Genomic DNA, 26,534 nt, shown 5'->3' with positions numbered 1-26,534 from the left:
AGATACTAGCCATAGAGAGCTGTGTCTCTACTTCATCAGGGATTATTCAATTTAATTTATTGCTCCTTCACTCAAAATTGGAATTCCAAAGTCACAATTAAAAACATCCTTGAAATAGTGGCAACAATTCTGTAAAATGCATTGTCTATCCCAGGCTTGGTCTTTTTCAGTTTATTTTCACCAGACCGCTCCTCTTTTGTCTCTTCTTCTACCTGCACTCCTCCTTCCTTACCCAACCTTGTTCCTTTCCTAATCGATTCATTATCTCACCCCCCCATCATCCCTCCCCTCATGAGTTACACCATCTTTCTCTCCTCTGTAGGTAGGTGTGAGCAGTCCTGAACAAGGTAGGCCTGTAACAGATCTATGCACTCTTGTCATCGGGGATCATGAAATATGCACGTGAATAATTGTGAGCCAGGGTCAGAGTTTAACAGAGGGTAATGTATACTGTACCGCTGAGTCATTCACACGCGCAGATACTCAGTTACAGAGGTGCACAGACACATACACAGTATACTGAATGAAAACAAACATACTTATGTTTTAAATATACAATAAATCCATTCGTATTTGATGGGCTTCTCATTTTTATTTGATTTCCTAGGTTGGTTTGCATACAGCATGACAAAAACACATGATTTGTATGGGGCAGTTTGTGTATGTTTATTGATGGGACAGGAGTTATCAATGGGGGGCACGCACAAACGCAGTCAGTGACCTAACCATGACTTACACTGACCGACTATCTCTGTGTGTGAGTCCTGTTTCACATCAGCAGCATTTATTTGGCCCCTCACGTTACTGTAGCAGACAGTTCGGTGTTGGCAGACAAGCATAGGGAGCATCCACACTGCTTCACCACCAGAGGGGTTAGCTTAAAGTGGCGAGAGAAGAGCCAAAGATCAACGTAGAGAGCAAATGCAGTTTTGAAAACCAATTAGTCAAATTCTGTCTATTGTTTGACCAGTACAGCAGGGTTGGGGTCAATTTGAATTTAAGTTAGTCAATTCAGGAAGTGATTTGTATTTAAAATACAAAAACGGCTAGACTTTTGAAATAGCTTCTCCTCAGCTGAATAAGTCGTCATTGAAAATACAACTTTTCTCTAAGTTATTATTCAATTGTAAAATATCTTTATTTACAGAATTGACTGACTTCAATTCGACTTGACCCTAACCCACAGCAAACTTGAAATAGACTAGCAACAACATGAGTAGAATATAATTTATTACATGTATCTGTACAATAACAGTAAAACAGATATTTACAGCAGAGCTCACATTAACAAACTCTAAACAACAATATATACATATACTTTATGAACAAACCTTGATTAGTCGCTCATCATATCACTATGGCATCATATCTTCACCAACATCATCATGTTCTAAATATAATACATCTCTTATAGGCCTGTTTACACTGGCACGACACAACAAGACGGCTATTGGAGAAAAATTGCGGCTTGATGGTGCAGATTGATTGTGTATCTCCTTAAAAGATTACCTCTGTAATTTAATTAACGTCATTTACAAACTGTAAATAACTGTATCAGAGTAAAAACAGGACAACGTCTGCAGACGCTTTGACATTATATGTGAGAGCGGAATCAGAGAGCAATACATTTACTTAGTCATCCTCGTACGTAGTGGGACAGTCTTCTGCCACTGTAGTCTGTATTTTGCCATTGTTTGTGCCCTACCCCATGAGACTCCCATCTCTTCCCATAGAACCTTCAGAATATCTCTCTCCACCTGGTTATGTTTTATATTTACAGAAGTGTACATCTCTTTATAATTCCCAGGGCTGTTTTTGATTTGGTATTTCTGTAAATTTGATTCACTTGCTCTTCTGTTTGACCTCTTAAATTATATTTTTTTAATCTTCTCTGTCGCCTCTCTCTACATCCCCCTCTATCTCTCCTTCCATTCCATTCCCTTCTTGTCTTTGTTTTCACCCCTCTCTTTCACTTCTTTAGTTTCATTTCTAGTCTATGACTTTTTTTTTGCCTCTCTCCACTACTCAAACACTTTTCACACTTGTCCTTCCTCCCACTCTCCCCCCTCCTCTTCTTCTTCCCTGTACTCAGCAGTTTAGGATCTTGATGAAGGCCTTACGGAACTCGATGTTGAAGGTGGTGTAGATGACGGGGTTGACGGCACTGTTGAGGTAGCCCAGCCAGGTGACAGCACTGTACAGGGAGGGGGAGATACAGCAGCTGGCACAGTGGGCCTTCAGCACGTGGGTCAGGAAGAAGGGTAGCCAGCAGATGATGAACACACCTTATGGAGAAGTGAGGAGAATTAAAGGGTGACGACTTAATGACGACTTATTCAGTCTCAATTCACTCTCTGCCCCTTCCCTTCAGATCAAACATTGAAGGGCCTAGGGGAAGGGGGAAGGAGTGAATTGGGACTGCCCTCATTGTCTCCTCCTGTTTCTCTCACCTAGCACGATAGCCAGCATCTGGGTCGCCTTCCTCTCCTTCTGCTGCGACAGAGTCCCTTTCACCCTCTCCTTCGCTCCCTTCTCCCTGTCTGCATTTCGCTCCCTCCATCGTTCGCGGCCACTCACGCCGTCCTCGAAGGTGGCACGGCGGGGTACGAGGGCGGAGCGTGGTGCCACCGAAGGGGACAGGGCCAGGAAGGGCGCGGGCGCCACCGAGATAGAAAGAGAGACCTTGGTGGCTCGTCCGGAGGCGGGAGGGGGGTGAGGTGGGGGGAGGCTCTGGTCTAACTGGGACAGGAAACCACGCCCCACAGGTTCCTCATCCAGGGGGTGCACCACCGCCTCCTTCACTAACGTCTAATAGGGAGGGGGGGGGGGGGGACAGGAAGAAAAGATGGGAAGGGAGAGACAAATGGAGACAGAGAAACAGCGAGAGATGTAGAGATAGGTACTGTAGTTCAAATCTATGGCTCATGTTATAGGAGATTTCGGAATCCAACGTTATGGTCACAGTAGTTCCCCTGTGCAGTGGCTCACAGTGTTTCAGCGACTTACCACTTTCTTGCGTTGGGGGGCGCTGGTGGGGGGCCTCATGATCAGAGTGCACAGCTTCACATCCTCAGGGTGGGTACACTTATTCTGAGAGGATGAAGGGAGAGAAAAGAATGAGGGATAGAAAGTCAAAGATGCTTGCTTTTGGACCTACTGTCTTCTAAAATCAAGCTTTATTGGCTGGCAGTTTTATGGGGTTAATTGATTGATGACTGGCTGATTAGTTGATTGATAGATTGATTGACCAGTCATGAACCTTCCTGTGCCTGTGGCCCTCCCCCGTCTTGCCTCCTCCCTGTGGGTGCAGGCCGTGTCTACGGGGCACAGTGCGTCGGCCCCGCCTCCGCAGCACCACACAGATTTGGGCGTACACCAGCAGGGTCACGATGAACGGAACGTAGAAGGAGGCCACGGATGAGTAGACCACGAAGGACGGATCAGCGAAGGCACACTTGGTCTCCTCCCGACTGGCTGATGGAGTGAAGGGGATGAGAAGAGGTGGATAGAAACACAGAGATGTTGTTTGGGAGTGGGGACAGGTGGGAGGAGGTGTATGTTAAGGCAAGAGAGAAGTTTTCCTCTACAGGTCAGGTCAGATCGACATATTTAACCGCGTTGACATCTTTGGCTAAGTCCACTCTGTAATGGTGTGGCAACCAAGTAAATGCCTGGTTTAGCTCCAGAGAAGACAGGTACATAAGCATTTGACATTTGCTTTTCCTCTCCATATTCAAGCTGGATGCAACATTTGAAAGGCATTTAAAATCTGCTTCTTATAAGGCCAGGCCACTCCCTATAGCACAACACAACTACAGTCTAGTTGAATCCTTTCAACATTATACAGCTGCTAGCAAATGACTATATGCTGCACACTGTAAGATACTGCATTTAGGTGGTAGGTCCAATCCAATAAACTCAAGCTTCCCCATATACAGTATAACCATAGCCTTTCTATAGGACACATGATGACCCTGAACGCCACATCATCTCTCGTTTTCCCAGCAACGTGTTCAAAGGCTAGAGGCGCTCTCAAAAGGTGACTGAATGTTAACATGCGGATTAAAGGCGCTGCATGGTCACTCCGACATCTGCAGTGGACGTAGAGCATTTACTGCGATATGGCCTCTACAGATGTCAGGGCATTTATACTTCTTGCGCTTTGCCGAGCAGCACAGAGCTGTTGTGAAGGACGCTGTCAAGAAAGCGAGTTTGTGTTTATACAAGAACTCTCGCCCTCAGGGACAGTCAACCAATCATGTCAATGTGGAGCTATATGGAGCCCTTCGAATTGTTCCAAAATTTGAGAGGCACACAGACATGTGGAACAGAGCTTGATTTGGCCTCTGCGTGCCTCCAGATGCTCCACAATTGCGTCACACCCTCCCTACGAAGCCTCCAACCACATTTTTCAGATCAAGCATAAAATGGCTTTTAGTGTTGGCCACTCCAGCTAGAGTGGTTGTTGCCATCCAGTTGCATCAAGCTGTGCAGCCTTTGCATACAAAAGCAGTACTCTCTTCAGCCCCATCCTCAAGGTAGGAGCTTATGTTCCAAACCTCAGTTTGCTTGTTTTCGCACGAGCTACCGCTCCAACGAGACGACACAAACATTTTTCAAAACAAAATACCATCTTGAGCGAAACGTGATGATGGGCACGTCCTCGGACATAAAATGACACCCGCATCACTGGTAAACATCACCGCATCACTGGTAAACATTCTGTATTGTGGATGTGGAACGACAGGCCAATCAGTGAGTCCCTCTTTCATTGAAACGTGTTGACTGATTAAAGCATACAGAGCTGAAAGCTGTTAGTAAGCGTGTGTGTGTGTGTGTGTGTGTGTGTGTGTGTGTGTGTGTGTGTGCGTGCGTGCGTGCGTGCGTGCGTGCGTGCGTGCATGCATGGTGTTCTTAGTGATTGCAGTTACTGCAAATCAAATCACATGTCACATGCACCAAATAGAGCATGTGTAGACTTTACCGTGAAATGCTTAGTTACAAGCCCTTAACCAACAATGCAGTTCAGTAAATAACTGCGCATCATGACTAAACAGATGTAACCCTATCTAACTAATTATTCATTTTTTGTCTCTCACCAACTGGCAATACCCAGATATCCAGTAGGGCTGCAATCTTCCAGGCTCACAACAGATGGACTGGAAGACTGCAATGTTTATTTTACACAGCTAATAACAAAAGGAGTATGGGTTTCCTCACGTGCATCTTCCCGTGCCATGTTTATGTCTCTCCTAGACCGAATGAGTAAAGGAGACTAGTGCACTTGTGATTCCATTGAATAGATTCATTGGAGTGGATGTGGTTCTGGATTTTCTGGAACTCGACTTGCTGCCGCAACAAAAAAGCACAGAGATTTCTGTGCATGAGGGATCCACTCGTCGACCTCCTTTAAGCTGCTGCTCAGTGCTCAGTCACTCTGTTTAAGGAGGGGCGGGACAGGGGCAAAAATAACGTTTCTGTAGCCTCGGCCTAGAGTCATTGACCACGTTCAAAGTTTTCTGGATTTTAGCTCATGTCACGCTTAAGGTCTTATTCCGGAAAAGCTGTTTACATGCACCTTTGATATCCCGCCCATGAGTATCCCTGTATCCATGAATAAACAGAATGTAAATGGAATAGTATCTGAAATATGGACACTGATGAACAATGGCGCCGGAGGGGATGACTGCCGTTTTACGGGCTCCTAACCAATCGTGTTGTTCTTTGCAACATATTTTGTAAATAATGTTTCTGCTACCGTTTCTTATGACAGAAAATAGGTTCTGGATATCAGAACAGGGATTACTCACCTCAATGTTTCTGCTACCGTTTCTTATGACAGAAAATAGGTTCTGGATATCAGAACAGGGATTACTCACCTCGAACTGGACAAAGATGTTTTATTTAATGGGTGACACAAAGGGTATACTGTTGCTCCCAGACCAGGCCCAAATCCCTGTTATTCGCGTGAAGACAGAGATACAGGAGGCACAGATCCGGGTGCCTTGTGAGAATTCGTCGGCGAGTGAGTAACCCCACCTTTACATCCGTTCTATTGGCCAATGAGCAATTACTAGAGAATAAACTGAATGAACTTCGTTCGAGACTATTCTACCAACGGTACATTAAAACTATAATATCTTATGTTTCACCGAGTCGTGGTTGAACGACGACACGGATAATATACAGTTGGCTGGGTTTTCCGTGCATCGGCAAGACAGAACAGTTACCTCCGCTAAGACGAGGGGTGGTGGTGTGTGTCTATTTTTCAATAGCAGCTGGTGCACAATGTCTAATATTAAGGAAGTCTTGAGGTATTGCTTGCCTGAGGTAGAGTACCTCATAATAAGTTGTAGACCACACTACCTACCAAGAGAGTTTATCTATATTTTTCATCGCTGTCTATTTACCACCACAAACCGATGCTGGCACTGAGACGGCACTCAACGAGCTGTATAAGGCCATAGGTTGTATAAGAAAATGCTCATCCAGAAACGGCACTCCTAGTGGCCGGGGACTTTAATGCAAGAAAACATAACCATTGTGTTGTCTTAAGGGTCAAAAATGACCCGCCACTATGTTTAACAGCAGAGAAAACCCCCTAAATTATTTTTTTTCAACTTGAAATTTGATTACTTTTCCTAAAGTGACACCAACATTAGAAAAAGTGAAACATCGCATTTGATCATATTTTCATGAAAGCTGTACACCACCAGGGTACAAAGATGGTCTTAGGGTTATTTTTGACCCGTCAGTTATACAATTATTTACACCACAAACCCCCCCCCCCCCACCACACAATGAGAAATTGAGATTATGTGTGCTACTGATTGAACTCAGCCTGCAGCTCCTGAAGCGGAAGATAACCATGGTTGGCACAGTTAGAAAGAACAAGCCTGAGTTCCCCCTGCACTCCTCGCAACAAAGGGGAGAGAGGTTCATCAAAGTTTTCCTTCATCCCCACCACCACTCTAGTTTCTTACCACCCAAAGAGGAACAAGAAAGTGGTCCCCCTGAGCACACTGCACAAAAAGGCTGCGATCAGTGATCGTGAGGACAGGAAGCCAGCCATCAACCTGGACTATCACCACAACAAAGGAGGCGTGGACTACCTGGACAAGGTGATTGGAATTTACAGCTGCAGGAGGATGACTGCCCGCTGGCCCCTGGTCATCTTCCATTTTTTTTATTTAACCTTTATTTAACCAGGAAAAGCCCATCGAGACGCAGTGTCGCGTTTACACTCCTCTGTAACAGTCTCCCATCAATATTTTTAACTAATTCAGTTACACTAACATTTCTAGATGAAGCATGGATTGTAGATTATTCCATGCGTCTGGTGCACAAGCAGAGAATGCAGTCTTGCCTAATACTGTGAATGTCCTGGGGACTTTAAGTAGCAACCACCTAGCAGACCGGGTATGGTAACTGCTGGTGGTGAAGGAGACCAGACTACAAAGGTAGAGGGAGTTTACCCAAAAGGGTTTAGTAGATGAACACATACTTTATATGCACAGAAAGTTACATTTGTGAGGTCCAACCTACCATTTGGTGCAATGGTGGGTGAGTGACTTGGCCTTTGTAATAAAGCGCAAGGATGCATGATAACAGAGTCCAGTCTCTAAGACGGAGGAGGTTGCATGCATATACAACAAGTCACCATAATCAATTACAGAGAGAAAAGTGGCCTGAACAAGCTTCTTTATAGCCATAAGTGGGAAGCAAGCCTTATTACAAAAATAAAAACCCAATTTCAATTTATGCTTTGTCACAAAATTATCCACATGAACTTTAAAAGGACAACTAGTCATCCAACCAAACACCTAGGTATTTGTAGGATGACACTTTTTCAACGGATAAGCCACCAGATGTGACAATGCTAACGTTCTCTGGAAGACTTCTAGCTCTGGTATAGGTCTTGAATTTTGTTTTTTATACATTCAAGACCAGTTTGAGACCATAGAGGCCTGCAGTGACTGAACAACAGTTTGTAGCTCTTCAACAGCCTGAACCAGAGAAGGAGAACATGAATATATAACGGTATCATCTGCATATAGATGTAACTATGCTGGTTGCATCTCATTTACCAAATATTTTATCAAAATTGAGAACACAGGAGCTAAAAATTGAACCCTGGGCCACACCTCTATTAATCTCAAGAAAGCTAGACTTGTGATTGTCAGTACATACACATTGTGTTCAGTCAGAAAGACAGAGTCTAGACAGAGTCTAGCTAGCAACAATTCATCGTCAACTGAATTAAATGCCTTTAATAAATCCAAACAGAGCAGAGATAGGACCATAGTTATTAGCATCTGAGGGATCTCCACCCTTTAGCAGTGGGAGGACATAAGCTGATTTCCAAATGTTGGGTATGGAATTGGTCAAGAGACTCAAGTAGAAAATGTGAGCCACAGGTTCAGTAATAATAGCAGCTGCTGTCTTTAGAGGTAGGGGTCCAGGTTGTCTGGACCTGCAGACCTTTTAGTGTCTATTGCCTTTATAGACCTCAGTATAAGAAACAGGCTCAAAGTTCACATGGTTCACATGAGGGCCTATATCATAGTTGACTGTAACAGAGCTTATATTAGAGGCCTGGGCCCCACAATTATCAAAAACTGAACCAGCAGATATGACGTACTTAAAAAACCCTACAATATCGGCTTTATCCTTCACTTCTTTAGAATCCATCATCCATAACATAATTGATGTGTCCTCATACAATGCCTTTGTGATATGTAACAAGATCAACCCTACCTGGATGGATGATAAGAGGAACAAGAGGATGGTGTTCCTGGAGCAGCTGGGAAAGGCACTTGTAAACCCACACATTCAAAGAAGGGAGCACCTTCCCCGCACAGCAGCCTCTGCAGCGCTTGTGAAAGCTGTTCAAGGGGCTGAATCTTGTCCTGATCCACCTGAGGCTGCAGCTGGGGCAGGCAAGAGGAGGAGATGCCACGTCTACCCCCCAAAGAAGGACTGTAAAACAAATACTAATGTGCTGTACATGTGAGAAATACATCTGCAAAGTCCATGCGCACATACACTTGCATACTGTCCTACATGTGCTAATTAGAGTGGATTGATTAATCTTCTTCACGTTTTTGTTTTGTATCTATTATCTTATTTATTATTGTTGTTCATACACCTTGTGGGTGGGGGCAATGGTAAAAAAAATGGAAGACTAGTATTTTGTAGTTGGATTCCTCATTGTACAGTATATAAGTATATATCAAGTTCAAGACTGTTATTGCTTCCCATCAATAAAAGGCAATCCAAACTACTTTTTGCACATTTCTGCTACTTCCGTAGGCTATACAAGTGCTCTCTTGCTAAAAAAAATGTATGTTTACACATATGCAGTACCTTTAGCAAAGAAAACAACTATGACAGGTGTGTTGTAATAAAAGAGAGTGGTGTCCACTGATTAAATGCAGTCTTTCTGCATTGTGAAGAGGGAAAACCCAGATATTCAAAGTTTGATGAATGACAGGTTGTTTCTTCATGCAAAATAGATTTGGGGTTTAAAATCCAATTAAGCTGCTTTATTTTAGGGGTAAAGTGAAGGCGAGTAATTTTTTACCCTCAGGACAAGGGGGTATACAGAATGTTAAGATTACACAAGGGTTAAATCCATTCCACCTACTTTCTACCAGCATGTCAAATGTGCAATCAGAGGGGAAAAAAACTCTAGACCACATTTACTCCACACATAGAGATGCGTACAAAGCTCTCTCTCACCCTCCATTGGGCAAATCGGACCATAATTATATCCTCCTGATTCCAGTTTACAAGCAAAAACGAAAGCAGGAAGTACAAGTGACTCGCTCAATACAGAAGTGATCAGATGACGCGGATGCTACGCTACAGGACTGTTTTGCTAGCACAGACTGGAATATGTTCCGGGATTAATCCAAAGGCAAAGAAGGAGTATACTACCTCAGTCACCGGCTTCATCAATAACTGCATTGACGAGTCATCCTCACAGTGATCGTACGTACATTATCCAACCAGAAGCCATGGATTATAGGCAACATCCGCACCAAGCTAAAGGCAAGAGTTGCCGCTTTCAAAGCGCGGGACACTAATCCGGACGCTATGCCCTCAGAAGACCCATCAAACAGGCAAAGCATCAATACAGGACTAAGATTGAATCCTATTACACCAGCTCTTATGCTTGTCGGACGTGGCAGGGCTTGCCAACTATTGCGTACTACAAAGGAAAACCCAGCCGAGAGCTGCCCAGTGACTAGAGCCTACCAAACGGGCTAAATGCCTTTTATGCTTGCGTCGAGGCAAGCAACACTGTAGCATGCATGAGAGCACCCCTACATAGCTGATGTACGATCTTTAAACAAGCCACAGCATTCACAAGGGTGCGGGGCCAGACGGATTACCAGGACGTGTACTCCGAGCATGTACTGACCAACTGGCAAGTGTCTTCACTGGCATTTTCAAACTCTCCCTGACCGAGTCTGTTTGAAGCAGACCACCATAGTCCCTGTGCACAAAAACACAAAGGTAACCTACCTAAAATGACTACTGCCCCATAACATTCACGTCGGTAGCCATAAAATGCTTTGAAAGGCTGGTCATGGCTCACATCAACACCATCATCCCAGAAACCCTAGATCCATCAACAATTTGCATACCACCCCAACAGATCCACAGATTACACAATCTCAATTGCACTCCACACTGGCCTTTCCCATCTGGACAAAATGAACACCTATGTGAGAATGCTGTTCATTGACTACAGCTCAGTGTTCAACACCATAGTGCCCACAAAGATCATCACTAAGCTAAGTACCCTGGGACTAAAAACCTTCCTCTGCAACTGGATCCTGGACTTCCTGACGGGCCGCAGCCAGGTGGTAAGGGTAAGCAACAACACATCTGCCATGCTGATCCTCAACACCGGGGCCCCTCAGTGGTTGGTGCTTAGTTCCCTCCTGTACTCCCTGTTCACCCATGACTGTGTGGCCAAGCACGATTCCAACACCTACGTTAAGTCATTAACATTGAGACAGCCCATAGGGACAAAAGGAGCTGATCATGGACTACAGGAAAAGGAGGGCCGAACACGCCCCCATTCACATCAATGGGGAGTCTACAGCACCAACAAACTATCATGGACTAAACACACCAAGACAGCCATGAAGAGGGCACGACAACTCCTTTTCCAACTCAGGAGACTGAAAAGATTTGTCTTGTCCCCAGATCCTCAAAGTTCTACAGCTGCACCAGAGAGCATCCTACAGAGAGCGTCCTGACCGGTTGCATCACCGCCTGGTATGGCAACTGCTCGACATCCGACCGTAAGGTGCTCCTGAAGGTAAGGCGTACGGCCCAGTACATCACTGGGGCCAAGTTTCTTGCTATCCAGGACCTCTATACGAGGCGGTGTCAGAGGAAGTCCAAAAAAATGGTCACAGACTCCAGTCACCCAAAGTCATAGATTGTTCTTTCTGCCATCGCAAGACAAGCAGCACCAGAGCACCAAGTCTAGGTCCAAAAGGCTAATTAACAGCTTCTTCCCCAAAGCCATAAGACTGCTGAACAATGAATCAAATGGCCATCCGGACTATTTGCATTGACACCACCCCTCTTTGCTTTTACACTGCTGTTACTCGCTGTTTATTATCTATGCATAGTCACTTTACCCCTACCTTCAGCACATTTACAAGTTACCTCAATTACCTTAACTAGCCTGTATCCCCGCACATTGACTCGGTACCAGTATCCCCTGTATATAGCCTTATTATTGTTACTTTTTTTACTTTAGTTTATTTAGTAAATATTTTCTGAACTCTATTTTCTTAAAACTGCATTGTTGGTTAAGGGCTTGTAAGTAAGCATTTCACGCATGTGGCAAATACAATTTGCATTGAATGTAGGCCAATGTAAAATTTGCAGTAACATTTTGACTCAGGAACAGGAGTGGAGAAAGATGTCTTTAAGCATCAAATGCGAATACACGTGTAATGTGTTATCTTTGACACTTACGCAAGCAGACAATATTTCAACCACATAAAATATGCATCCAAGAAAAACTGAAGTCTTATCAGTAATGTCTTTTTCTCAGCTTTTCCTTAAAACCGGTCAAACTTGGACATTTTGCACAGGACCAATCTTTCCACTGTTTCGGAGTTATTGCATTTTCTCCCCAGGCACCTAAACGAAACAGACAACTTTACTGTTAACTAGATTACTAATGCATTCATTCTATCGATGTAAGACATTGTTCTGGTGAGCATTACTTTATTTAGTCTTCTGGGGCATATCAGCATATCCCAGGTATCTTATCCGGGTTTCTCATTACCTGGATACAAGCTTTTTCGGGTTGTTGTAAACGGAATATGACGTTTATACGCATCACCTCAAAAACAGAATACTTGAGTATCCTGAATAATAATGGGATATTGGTGTGCATGTAAATGTGGTCACTGAGAAAGAGGGGGGAGGGGGATAAAGAGACAGCGAGTGAGACAGAGAAAAGGAGAGCAAGACAGAAATAGATAGAAACCTGTGTTGTTGAGTCCAAACAGCAGAGGGCAGGAGATGGCGAAGGAGAGGAACCACACGACAGCAATCATCAGAGCCACCCTCCTCCTGGAGCTGTATCTGGTGTTATACAGCATGGGCATCGCCACCGCCGTGTACCTGCACACACATGCTGTATTGAGAGCTAACGCCTACACACACGCACAACCAACCACACATGCACATAAACACCTTGTCCACCACCGCCCACGCTAAGTTAAGTTGCATTGTCAGTTCCTCTCATTCACCAGGCAAACACAAACAAAAGCTGTCCAAGTCAGTTTCACAGTGCAGCAGTGTGACAAACCAATCTAAGAGTCCTCCATAGAAAGCCTGGTGTGAGGAGAGGAGACTGTCATCCCTCCACAGAGTTGGTGGTCAGGGACAGACACAAACAAAGAACAGTACCCACACTAATCCCTGAGATATGGCTTCACATTTAGAGGGATTCAGTCTACAAAAAGGACAAACAAGGCTACAAGTATTGAGACTGCTGAAATTGTCAATTTCCTTCAACGGTTTTAAAAGGGTATGGTTTGGTTGGACAAAATAAGCTCATGTTAAGAAGATAATGATACTTGAGAAGTGAGGAGGCTACCTGAAAATATGAAAATGGTGTCCTGATTTTTGATTTTTCTTTATGGGAAAGCAACAATAACAAGCATTAAAAAATATATTTCCCATCAGGAGACATTACCATCACCTTAAAATACGTTTTATGCTGCAAGGACACTATGAAATCAATCCAAATTTTGGAGAGAGTGTGAGAGGAGAGTGATGAGGGGAGAGTGAGAAAGAGCAAGACAGACAGACATATAGAAAGTACACTGTATATAAAGAGAGATAGAGATTCTGTAGATAGAGAAAGTGTGAGTACCTGTCGATGCTGATGGCACAGAGGTTGAGGATGCTGGCAGTACACATCATGACGTCCAGGGTCAGGAGGATGTCACAGTGGATGAGACTGAAGCGCCACTCCCCTACCACCTAGGAAGGGACACATACAGTATTAGTGCACTTGATAGGGAATAGGTGCCATTTGGGACGCAGTTATGCTTATGAATAATAGACTGGAGGAAAGGAGAACAAAGACAGATTCAGAGATTCAGATCAACAAGGAACTGTTGATGGGAAGAAACTGTTGATGGGAACCAACTGTAGCTTCTGTTATTGATCGTGCTACCTTGACATTAAAACCTATTAGGGATAGGTGTTCCGCTAGCGGAAAAATTCTTAAAACATACAAGTGTTATACATCGGCTTAAAGATACATTTCTTGTTAATCCAACCACAGTGTCAGATTTCAAAGACTTTACAGCGAAATCATACCATGCGATCATCTGAGGACAGCCCCCAGAACACAAAACATTACAAACAGTAACCAGCCAAGTAGAGGAGTAACAAAAGTCAGAAATAGCGATAAAATTAATCACTTACCTTTGATGATTTTCATATGGTTGCACTCACAAGACTCCATGTTACACAATAAATGTTTGTTTTGTTCGATAAAGTCCCTCTTTATGTCCAAAAACCTCCGTTTTGTTGGTGCGTTTTGTTCAGTAATCTATTGGCACAAAGCACGTTCACAGCAAGCAGATGAAAAATTCAAAAAGTACCATAAAAGTTTGTAGAAACATGTCAAAAGATGTTTATAATCACTCCTGTTTTTGTCATAAATAATCGCTAATATTTCAACTGGACAATATCTTCGTCAATAGAAAAGAAAAAACAAGAATGCGCGCTCCCGGTCACACGCAGCAAACATCTCTGGCAATTTCCACTGTCCACTCATTGAAAGTAGTGTTCCTCCCTCATTGTTTTCATTGTGTTTCTCCCTCAAAAACAAAAAGGCTGAAACAATGCCTAAAGACTGGCCATAGGTATCGTGAACTGGGTCGTAAGTCTTTGTATGGTGGATAGGCTTTCAATGGAAAAACAGCCATTTCAAAATAATAGCATTTCCTGGATGGATTTTCCTCAGGTTTTAACCTGAGGAAACCTAACAGTTTTGGAAAAACCTAACAGTTTTGGAAGCTTTAGAGTGTGTTCTATCCAATACTACCATGCATATGCATATCCTATCTTCTGGGCCTGAGTAACAGGCAGTTTACATAAGGCACCTTATTCATCCAAACTACTCAATACTGCCCCCGTTTCCAGAAAGGTTAACCGAGAGGGCTTTTGAAACACCTACGAATGAACTAGTGTAGAGAGACTAGGAGGTAAAGACATGGACGAGACAGACAAATGTGAGAGAGAGAAACACACTGGCTGCCAGATGGATAGAAACACATACGAACCCACACACACACACCTACCCACCCACCTCCAGGTAGACGCCCCAGGGCATGACAAGGGTGGCCAGCAGCAGGTCGGACACAGCCAGAGAGACGATGAGGTAGTTGGTGGTGGTCTGGAGGGCGCGCTCTCGCGACACCGCCACACAAACTAGCATGTTTCCAAACACCACGCAGAAGATAAGCAGCACCAGCAGCACAGCGTAGAAGTTATAGGGAGGGGAGGAGGGCGATGGAGAGCTGGAGCAGTTGGACAGAGAGGAGGAGGAGGTGGAGAGGGAGAATGTGAAGGAAGAGGAAGGGTTGGAGGTGAGGGAGATGGACGGTGTGAGGGAGGGGGGGTATGAAGGAGAGAGGGAGGAGAAGCCCGTCTCCTCTGTCTCATTGGGGAAAGTAGTCATCATGCTCCTCTGGACAGTGTGTCTGGAAGAGTCTGGAAAAGTAACAAGAGAGACTAATAACATCAAGAGTTATAACTCACAATTTGACACACAAATCTCTACAACTCTGTACCTTGTATTTACACAACACATACAGTAGATTTATGTACAATTGTCAACTATCTCAGCTCAATGCAGATTGGAGTTTTACATCCTGTAAGGGAAGTGATTAGTTGGTGCGGTGCTGATAGCTCAATAGATTGGAGCATTGCGCTTTCAATATCAGTTGTGGATTTGATTACCACATGGGCCACACATCAAATGTCTTTGTTGTTACTAGGCATCAGTCGCTATATAAGCATCTACCATATGTTTCTACTTTACGTGAATTACAGTGGGATTCTGCATTCGACTGGCAGTTTTATTCCACCTTAAGCCCATTTCTCTAACTAACCACAGCACCTCCACCATCCAATGTTTCAGATTGTCTTTGAGATACACAATTAAAAGGGAGAGATCTAAAGCTCCCTCCCTGACCCTCTAAATTACCCTACATACCTACACCAGCCTACATATAGTGCAATCTGAAAGTATTCAAACCTCTTGAATTTTTCCACATTTTGTTACATTACAGCCTTATTCTAAAATGGATCCCACAGCCTCATATTCTGTAGGAGACAGGAGAATGAAAACATTATTACATCAGAAAAACATAACCTACATCAGACGCATACCATCTTACTAAACTATATCAGGTCATAACTTAGTCTATACTATGCTGAATAAGCACATGTACAGTGCATTCGGTAAGTATTAAGACTTGACTTTTTCCCCCACATTTTGTTACATTACAGCCTTATTCTAAAATATATTAAATCGTTTTTCCCCCTTCATCAATCTACACACAATGCCCCATAATGACAAAGCAAAAAAAAGGATATTTGAAATTTGAGCAAATGTATGAATATGATAAAGGAAATATCAAATGTACATACAGTACCAGTCAAAGGTTTAGACACACCTACTTATTCCAGGGTTGTTTTTCTTTCTTTTTACTATTTTCTACATTGTAGAATAATAGTGAAGATATCAAAACTATGAAATAACACATATGGAATCATGTAGTAATCAAAAAAGTGTTAAACAAATGAAAATATATTTTATATATGAGATTCTTCAAATTAGCCACCCTTTGCCTTGATGACAGCATTGCACACTCCTGGCATTCTCTCAACCATATTCATGAGATAGTCACCTGGAATGCATTTAAATTAACAGCTGTGCCTTGTTAATAAGTTAATTTGTGGAATTTCTTTCCTTCTTAATGCGTTTGAGACAAGCAGTTGTGTTGTGACAAGGTAGGGGTGGTACACAGCAGACAGCAACTATTTGGTAAAAGACCAAGTCCATAATATGGAAAGAACAGCTCAAATAAGCAGAGAAACAGTCCATCATTACTTTAAGACAGGAAGGTTAGTCAATACAGAACATTTCAAGAACTTTGTGCATTCACAAAATCCATCAAGTGCTATGATGAAACTGGCTCTCATGAGGACCGCCACAAGAAAGGAAGACCCAGAGTTACCTCTGCTGCAGAGGATAAGTTCATTAGAGTTACCAGCATCAGAAATTGCAGCCCAAATAAAGCCTACACAAGTAACAGACATTCCAAAATCAACTGTTCAGAGGAGACTGTGTGAATCAGGCCTTCATGGTCGAATTGCTGCAAAGAAACCACTACTAAAAGGACACCAATAAGAAGAAGAAACTTGCTTGGGCCAAGAAATACGAGCAATGGGCATTAGACCAGTGGAAATCTGTCCTTTGGCCTGATGAGTCCAAATTTGAGATTTTTGGTTCCAACCGGCATGTCTTTGTGAGACGCAGAGTAGGGGATCTCCCCATGTGTGGTTCCCACCATGAAGCATGGAGGAGGTGGTGTGATGGTGCTTTGCTGGTGACACTGTCACTGATTTATTTAGAATTCAAGGCACACATAACCGGCATGAGGTCATGACTTGCCCTTTGGGTGAGGATCAAATGCACCAGATCCCCCCCTCTCCCACCACAGTTTAATGACTGTCGTAAATACCTGCAAGAAAACTCTCTCTCTCCCACTCTTTCAGAAATAGAAGTTAAATCCCTTTGTTACTCACAAGAGAGATGTTGCATTACAGTAACATCAAAAGGTTGAATAATGAAACAATATTTCTGTAATCCAAAGAGTTTGAAGGGCCCTTTGGTACTTAACTTATTTGGGGTAGGGGGCAGTATATTCACATCCGGATGTAAAGCATGCCCAGAGTAAACTGCCTGTTACTCAGGCCTAGATGTTAGGATATGCATATTATTAATATATTTGGATGGAAAACACTCTGAAGTTTCTAAAAAACTATTTGAATGATGTCTGTGAGCATAAACAGAACTCATATGGCAGGCAAAAACCTGAGAAAAAATCAAACCAGGATGTGGGAAATCTGAAGTTTGTAGGTTTTCAAGTCTTAGACTATTCAATATACAGTGTCTGTGGGGTCATATTGCACGTCCTAAGGCTTCCACTAGATGTCAACAGTCTTTAGAACCTTGTTTCAGGCTTCTACTGTGAAGTGGGAGAGAATGAGAGCTGATTGAGTCATAGGTCTGCCAGAAGGCCATGTGCTCAGTCAGGCGCGTGCCCGTGAGAGTTAGCTCCATTCCCTTTCATTTCTAAAGACAAAGGAATTCTCCGGTTGAAACATTATTGAAGCTTTATGATAAAAACATCCTAAAGATTGATTATATACATCGTTTGACATGTTTCTACGAACTGTAATATAACTTTTTTTGACTTTGTCTGGACCTAGTGCCTGCACATTTGGATTACTGTACTAAATGCGGGAACAAAAAGGAGGTAGTTGGACATAAATGGACCTTATCGAACAAAACTAACAATTATTGTGGAACTGGGATTCCTGGGAGTGCATTCTGATGAAGATCATCAAATGTAAGTGAATATTTATAATGCTATTTCTGACTTTTGTTGACTCCATAACATGGCGGGTATCTGTATTGCTTGTTTTGGTCTCTGAGCGCTTTACTCAGATTATTCCATGGTGTTTTGGAGGCAAAACATAACGCGCCAATGTAAACAGAGATTTTTGGATATAAATATGAACTTGATCGAACAAAACATACATGTATTGTGTAACATGAAGTCCTTTGAGTGCCATCTGATGAAGATCAAAGGTTTGTGATTCATTTTCTCTATTTCTGCTTTTTGTGACTCCTCTCTTTGGCTGGAAAAATTGCTGTTTTTCATAATCGCATGGTATGCTTTTGTCGTAAAGCTTTTTTGAAATCGGACACTGTGGTGGGATTAACAAGTTTATCTTTAAAATGGTGTGTAATACATGTATGTTTGAGGAAGTTTAATTATGAGATTTCTGTTTGAATTTGGCGCCCTGCACCTTCACTGGATGTTGGTCCCTAGAGAGGTTCAAGAACAATCACGTCGAATTCATTATTAATTTGTAATGTAAGGACAGAAGAACAACATAACTGTATCTTTGAATGTGTATACCTCCCAGTGATCAGATTCACATCTAGATGTTGTGCTACTTATATGATTAAATATGAAACTATTTGTGAGAAGATTTAAGATGTTAGCCTTCTAAATGAATGGTCATATATATGAAGTTTTAACCAGTCAGTGACCACACCCACGCGAGCACAGACATTATGACAAAAAGATGTCCAAACTTTTGATTGGTACTGTAAGTATTCAGACTCTTTACTCCGTACTTTGTTGAAGCACCTTGTTTCTTATGGTCTGAGAGTCTTTAGGTGTCTTTTGGCAAACTCTAAGCGGGCCTTCATGTGCCTTTTACTGAGGAGTGGCTTCCGTCTGGCCACTCTACCATAAAGGCCAGATTGGTGGAGTGCTGCAGAGATGGTTGTCCTTCTTGAAGGTTCTCTGGAGAGGAACTCTGGAGCTCTGTCAGAGTGACCATCGGGTTCTTGGTCACCTCCCTGACCATGGCCCTTCACCCCCAATTGCTCAGTTGGCCAGGCGTCCAGTTCTAGGAAGAGTTTTGGTGGTTCCAAACTTCTTCCATTTAAGAATGATGGAGGCCACTGTGTTCTTGGAGTCCTTCAATGCTGCAGAAATGTTTTTGTACCCTTCCCCAGATCTGTACCTTGACACAATCCTGTCTCAGAGCTCTATGGACAATTCCTTCGACCTCATGACTTGGTGTTTGCTCTGACATGCACTGTCAACTGTGGGACCTTATATATAGATAGGTGTGTGCCTTTCCAAATGGATTTACCACAGTTGGACTCCAATGAAGTTGTAGAAACATCTCAAGGATGTTCAATGGAAACAATATGCACCTGAGTTCAATTCTGGGTCTCATAGCAAAGGGTATGAATACTTATGTAAATAAGGTATTTCTGTTTTTGATTTGTGCAAATTAATATAAAAACCTGTTTTCACTTTGTCATTATGGGTTGTGTGTGTAGATTGGTCAGGATTTGTATTTATTTAATCCATTTTAGAATAAGTCTAAATTAAAACAAAATGTGGAAAAAGTCAAGGGGTCTGAATACTTTCCGAATGCACTATAGCACAATCTCAGAATTAGCTGTCCAGGCAGAGTCTATTGGATCCATACTCCATCCAATGACACAGAGTGGTAATAGGAGTGTCTCAGAGGGCCACAATCTATGACCGGAGTTCCTATTGGACTAAATCACACTATTTATGTCCGTTGACCTCTAAAAAATGTGTGTTGGTCAGGACTGGCGTTGTGTGCAGGCCTTAGAGGACAGTGCCCGCCCAACTGTACCTCCTTGCCCTCGTTAGTGACTATAGCTCAGCCAACACCATAGTACCCGCCAAGCTCATCATTAAGCTCAGGGTCCTGGGTCTGAACCCCACCCTCTACAACTGGGTCCCGGACATCCTGACGGGCCGCCCCCAGGGGGTGAAGGTAGGACACAACACCTCCACTTTGCTGATCCTCAACACTAGGGCCCCATAAGGGTGCGTGCTCAGCCCCCTCCTGTACTCTCTGTTCACCCATCATGTTTGCAAACAACAGTTGTAGGCCTGAATACCAATAATGACGAGACAGCCTACAGGGAGGTGGTGAGGGTCCTGGCGGAGTGGTGCCAGGAAAATAACCTCTCCCTCAATGTCAACAAAACGGAGCTGATCGTGGAAACAGCAGAGAGAACACACCCCTATCCACATCGGCGGGACCGTAATGGAGAAGGTGAGAAGCTTCAAGTTCCTCTGCGAGAAGCTTCAAGATCCATCACGACAATCTGAAATGTCCATCCACGCAGACAGTGTGGTGAAGAAGCCGCAATAGCGTCTCTTCAACCTCAGGAGGTTGAAGAAATTCGGCTTGGCCCTTAAGACCCTCACAAACTTTTACAGACGCACAATTGAGAGCATCCTGTCGGGCTGTATCACCGCCTGGTACGGCAACAAAAAAAAAGGCGCATGTGCCACTGGCCATGTCACCGTTCTCATTGTTTTATTTGTATATTAAAACAATATTTCTACCAGCACACCCAACCAAAAAAAATGGTCCAGCTCATCTGGCATTTGCCAGATGGCCAATCCGCTCCTGGTATAGTCTGCCTATTTTACAGAACAATTTATAAATTAAAGCTTATAAGTGGTCAGCAACTTTTTTTTCATGTGGAGTGACAATTTACATGACCATTTCTACCAATCTGCATGCCAGTTAGGACCTACATATTTCATATTTTCATATATATCGTTTAACAGAAAATATGCTGATGAAAATAAATATCCATTATAGTTGGTTCAGGATCTTTAAATTGCATGTACCTCCCTCTATTCCACCTGTCCGCCTTTATTCTAGCCCATCTGTCTTCAGCTCTTGCTAGCGAAGATGAAACATTTTATCAACTATTCTGGGCCCTCAGAGATTTCTGCACCAGTGAGCTCCAGACATACGGCTTTATTTGTGCAAGGGAGAAGAAGTGTTCAGGTATTTGATGATGTTTCCACAGAATATATAGTCTCAGAGCATTACATTTTCCACTTTTACCCTGAGGCTCAGTGGTTAGGGGAGAGTGCTGGAAAGATTGTACCCTATGGGGGCATAGCCATGGTAGCCAAAATAATGGCCTGAACAGCATTTTTATACATGACCCTAAGCATGATGGGATGTTAATTGCTTAACGAATTCAAATAAAATGTTATGTCACATGCGCCGAATACAACAGGACCTTACCGTGAAATGCTTACTTACAAGCCCTTAACTCTATTTTATTAAAACTGCATTGTTGGTTAAGAAAATATAAATAAAAAAATTATAAAAAAAAGTTAAGTAAAAAAATAACAATAATGAGGCTACATACAGGGGGTTCCGGTACCGAGTCAATGCACTGGGGTACAGGTTAGTCGAGGTAATTTGTACATAGGGGTAAAGTAGGGGTAAAGTGATAAGATAATAAGTGATAAGATAAACAGTGAGTAGCAGCAGGGTAAAAACAAAGGGGGGGAGGGGGTGTCAATAGTCCAAGTGGCCATTTGATTACTTGTTCAGCAGTCTTATGGCTTGGGGGTAGAAGCTGTTAAGGAGCCTCTTGGACCTAGACATGGCGCTCCGGTACTGCTTGCCGTGTGGTAGCAGAGAGAACAGTCTGACTTTGGTAACTGGAGTCTGACAATTTTTGGGGGCCTTCCTCTGACACCGCCTAGTAGAGGACCTGGATGGCAGGAAGCATGGCCCCAGTGATGTACTGGGCCGTACGCACTACCCTCTGTAGCACATTGCGGTCAGATGCCGAGCAGTTGCCATACCAGACGGTGATGCAACCGGTCAAAATGCTCTCGATAGTGCAGCTGTTGAACTTTGAGGATCTGGGGACCCATGCCAAATCTTTTCAGTCTCCTGAGGGGGAAAGGCGTTGTCGTGCCCTCTTCACGAGTTTATTGGTGTGTTTGGACCATGATAGTTTGTTGGGGATGTGGACACCAAGGAACTTGAAGCTCTCTACCCGCTCCACTACAGCCCCATCAATGTGAATGAGGGCGTGTTCGGCCCTCCTTTTCCTGTAGTCCACGATCATCTTCAATTCAGAAACCACACCCCTTGGAAGCATCTGCTTTCAACCCTTACAACCCGTTTTTTAATGAAGTAATTTTGCAGTGTAACTGAAGTTCAACTGCAGTTATTCTGCAATTATTGCGTTCAAAATACCACAGTTGACTGCTGTTTCAAAACTGCAATCTTTTTTTCGTATGGGAATATAATTTTTATCCCTTATTTACGATATATATTTTTCTTTAGTCCTTTGACTGACAGGAAATCAATATGTTTAACAAGGTCAGTACTGTTCAGCAATTGGGCTTGTTGTGAAAAAGCTCTACCCGGCAGTGCTTATGGGAAATCATGGATAGTGGATACAAAGCGTGTTCTAAGACTTGTTTCATGGATTTAAAAAAATATATTTTAGATAGATGAGATGTGTCTAAGAGGGGAATCGAGTTAACCTTGTTGTTTTATACTGTCTGTGTCAGCGCTTCTTCAAGCCATACTTAATTAAAGTAAGTTATGCAGATGAAGACTCAATATCTTGTGAAGTATAGTCTAGACTTTTCATTAAATAAAAACAGTGTCTTCAAACCCCCTCTTTCGCTCTCTTTTTCTGACAATCCTTTCCCCCTAAAAATGGTTGTGCTTGGAAAGAGATATTTAACAGCCACCTCGTTTTTTTTAGTATATGCCCTTAACTTGTGGCTGTTAAATATGTGGTGACAACAACCCATGGACTAGATCACCTCTCTGTCCTTCCATGCTCTCTCTCTCCTTGTCTGTCACATGGACTCTAGCCAGGTCTAGCACAGCTTTGGCCTTGTTGGTCACAACACAAAATACTTTTAAAAAACGTGTACCCAACCTTGTTCTAGGCGAGATATTCACTGGGCAGCGACAATCAATGGAGGGAAAGGGAGGAAATTGAGCAGTATGAATGAATCATCAGTGTTGAGAGAGGATGGACTCAGTGTAGTGGCTGGGCTGGCTGCCGCATTACTGGGAAATTCATTAATTAATTAATAAATACTGACTGGTATATTTTAAATCCCTCACTTCTCTCAGACTCAACGCTCCATGATCTACTATTCCTCTTATTAAGACCATGATTTAACCAGGCATGTCAATTAATATTTGTTTTTGTATTTACAATGACGGCCTGGCAAGAGACCCCATGTGGGGTAGGGGTAGGGATTAAAAGTGTATCAATGCTTCATGATACCCAAAACAAAAACTAGTTCTACAGTATACGAATGTAAAAACTGTTTCTGAATATTACAATCAGTATCACCCTTATCTGCCAACCAGATCTGGCAGACGGAAAGCTGCTCCTTTCAGATCCCAGGTACCACCTGCCATCATTGTGCCCTTGAGCAAGGCACTTAACCCGTACATGGCTCCAGGGGCGCTACACTGAGGCGGACCCTGTGCTGCTCCCAACGTGTGGTGTGTATTTGTGTCTGGGGGGGGGGGGGGCAGAGCAAAGACGGTCATTTATTGAAGGACTAACGAAGTACTTGACTTGTCCCATATTTCGAAGCAGAAATTCTGGTGCATCAAGCATCTGAGAGTAGGAGTGCTAATCTAGGACGAGGTCGGCCCTATCCATGAGATCCTGTGTTCTGAAAGGCTGAACTGATCCTAAATAAGCACTCAGACTCAGACTTTTAATACATACTTCCCCGGGACTCATTACTAGGTCTTAACAATGTATTCAGTCATTATACCAAACAGTGGTATATTTAATCCCATTCGTTTCCTAGGGGAGTCGACCACTCTCAAAGGGTTTTCTATGCTCCTGCTGGGACGCAGACCTCCTCCCTGACATTCTAAAGGGCTAGTTCCTGAACTACCCATCTCCTGCTGCAGCTCATTCTCAAGCTCGCAGTGTAAATCCACCATAGGTGCATGAATGAATGAACAAGTACACACAGACACAGAGAGACATACACCTTATAACGTAAAAATACAGAGACAGGTAACCCAAATAGCAACAAAATGATGAGTAAAAAAGTAGGTTAAACTGCAACTTACCCTCACTCGGCTGTAGTGGTAGTCAGTCCCATTCCCTCCAAACAGAGAATTGCAACATACAGCAGACAGTATGAAAATGTATGCACTCACTAAACCGTAAGACGCTCTGAATAAGCGGAAAATGACAGAGTGAATCAGTCAGTCACCACTCAGTCTGCTTCTGAGCCTGCTAACCCTTCTCCTGTCAGAGCTCACACCTCAACCTCTATAACATGCAACACTCACTCCATCTACTCCTCAATGAGTGTTCCAGCAGTAAATCCCTTCCTCTCGCCACCCCTCTCTGGTTTTCACACTCTGTACTTTCCTCCAAGTGATTTAGCGGTACCCTCCCTCTCCCCCCCTCCTCCTCCCTCATTAGCCAGTGAGCAGTGTGTGTGTGTGTGTGTATATTCAGAAGAAAAAAAAAGACAGACCGATGAAAACAAATGAACCGCGTGGGTAAAAAGATCTCTAAAGCGCTCCAATTGGGCGACAAATTAAAATCATCCATATATGTTTGGCCTCGCTCGCAATGAGCAGAAGCAACAGAGGAGATCAGAGAGAAATGAGACGGGGAAGACAATTCGAAGGGGAAAACGTATATGCTTCATCATCAATGCGTAAACGGGGATAGCAATGGATGAGGGCAGGCAGTACGAGATGGGCAGTGTTATCAAACTCACTTGAAAACGCAGTGAGTGTAAGACTCATATCTCATAATTATAAAAGATAGTTCAGTGAAGTTGGTTAGTGCCCAAGTACTGAATGAAGCCTATCCGCTCAGTTTGTTTTTCATCGTACAGACAAACACACCTTCGGCCTACGAGTCATTTATTTTGGCCCCTCAAAGTATTTTGTCAAAAAGGACTGTAAAATCAGCAGGAATTCGGATTAAAAAATCATGTTAACTTAGGAAATCTGTTCAAGTATTCCCACAAATAAAAAGATAGCCATACAGTATGTGATAGTGTCTCAATGGAATCAAGGTATGAAATAATGACTTCATTTAAAAATATCTATTTTTGGGCTGACTTGGTCAATTTGCAGTGTACAAATTATTATAATTATGTAGTCCATCAGCTCTGACATCTAGTTGCCCACCCCTGCCTTAGAAGTTAAGATAAGACAGCACACTATCTGGAAAGGTTATTAAACCATCTCCAATGAAGCAGACCTTTAAGCCTCTCTGTGTACATCAAAACCCCTTCATCCAACTGCAGTATCTCAGTAAATGACTCACTCAAAATGATCATGACTGCCGGTTTGTTCCGTGCACAAATCTCTCACCAATGTGCCTCACTGGGAGCATAATGTGATCTACACAGTATAGCTGAGCCCCAATTCTTCACCGTTCTTCCAAAGTGTGCACACACTTTTTACAATGGTGTAAACTCCTTCCAGCCAATGCTTACACTCCTATGCTTTAAAAAGGGTGGAGAATCGGGACATAGCCAATGAGAAAGCAAGCTTAGAAACTGTGGAAAAGGTACCTCAGGTGGTCCAGACAATGGTTCAGTCTACACATTGACAACTTGAGGAAGTAGAGCTGGATAAAAAGACTGAGAACTTTGATACACACAGCTCACTAACAGGAATACTTGACTACGGTATGATACTCATAAAGTACATCAGAATGTAGCCATTGAGCTATTAGACTAAAGAAAAACAGTATAGACAACACTATGAAGTGAAAAGGGCCTTACTTTGCACAATTCTAAACTCTCAGATCTACCGGTCTCTCGATTTCAAGGACATGCCAAATATGTTAAAGGAATATGAGACCATAAAATGAATAAAAGCTTTTGAAACATCTATGAATCCATCTGGGGCTCCAAATGGAATCAAGTACACACTACTAAAAGGCTTGTGAAAAATATTATAAATTGCATTTCAACATTAACAATGTTGTGTCAGGTCAGGTAATGAATGTCTAAAACTGTATGCATTCATCTTACACCACTGACATACCCCCACCCCCACCCAAAATTAAAATGATTTCTATTCAAAATAATCATGGCATAGAATTCAAACATTTGATCATAATTTCTCTTCTCCCTCTTGCTCTTCTTCCATTACTCTAATCCCCTTGACTGGAGAGGGAAACATGGGGAGAACTGAATTAGGGGGGGATGATAGAGAATGGAGGGATGGAAACAGAATATGAATAGAGGAAAGAAGGATGGGTTCCATTCAAATCCGCTTAAATCCGTCTAGTTGATCAATAAAAACACGCAGGGTGT

At 43.0% G+C, this 26,534-nt stretch overlaps 1 protein-coding gene across 2 annotated transcripts; it reads right to left on the bottom strand.

The window, feature by feature from the left end:
• Positions 1-590: 590 nt before the first annotated feature.
• LOC109901479 (D(2) dopamine receptor A) lies at positions 591-24,652 on the bottom strand. 2 transcript variants are annotated; one of them, XM_031786630.1, is made up of 8 exons: positions 24,313-24,652; positions 14,870-15,273; positions 13,421-13,530; positions 12,527-12,663; positions 3,260-3,474; positions 3,007-3,090; positions 2,451-2,808; positions 591-2,285 (listed from the first exon to the last, which is right to left on the bottom strand). In XM_031786630.1, the coding sequence occupies exons 2-8, from the start codon at positions 15,242-15,244 to the stop codon at positions 2,089-2,091; spliced, it is 1,476 nt and encodes a 491-aa protein (XP_031642490.1). In that variant the 5' UTR covers positions 15,245-15,273; positions 24,313-24,652; the 3' UTR covers positions 591-2,088. The 2 variants fall into 2 exon arrangements, with proteins under 2 accessions (XP_031642490.1, XP_020353065.2); XM_020497476.2 differs by lacking the exon at positions 24,313-24,652 and having other exon boundaries at positions 14,870-15,973.
• Between the last annotated feature and the right edge of the window lie 1,882 nt (positions 24,653-26,534).

This window comes from Oncorhynchus kisutch, linkage group LG13, assembly GCF_002021735.2.
Source record: "Oncorhynchus kisutch isolate 150728-3 linkage group LG13, Okis_V2, whole genome shotgun sequence".
In the NCBI taxonomy this organism is placed as follows: domain Eukaryota; kingdom Metazoa; phylum Chordata; class Actinopteri; order Salmoniformes; family Salmonidae; genus Oncorhynchus; species Oncorhynchus kisutch.
Note: the sequence above shows the minus strand (reverse complement) of the source record. Positions and strands in the feature narration are given on the sequence as shown.

Coding starts and splice junctions, on each gene's coding strand:
- LOC109901479 (XM_020497476.2), bottom strand. CDS start 15,304: ATGTTATTAGTCTCTCTTGTTACTTTTCCAGACTCTTCCAGACACACT. Junction 3,475..12,526: donor GTTTGGACTCAACAACACAG/GTTTCTATCTAT, acceptor TCACTCCATCAG/CCAGTCGGGAGGAGACCAAG. Junction 3,091..3,259: donor AGGGCCACAGGCACAGGAAG/GTTCATGACTGG, acceptor TCATCCTCTCAG/AATAAGTGTACCCACCCTGA.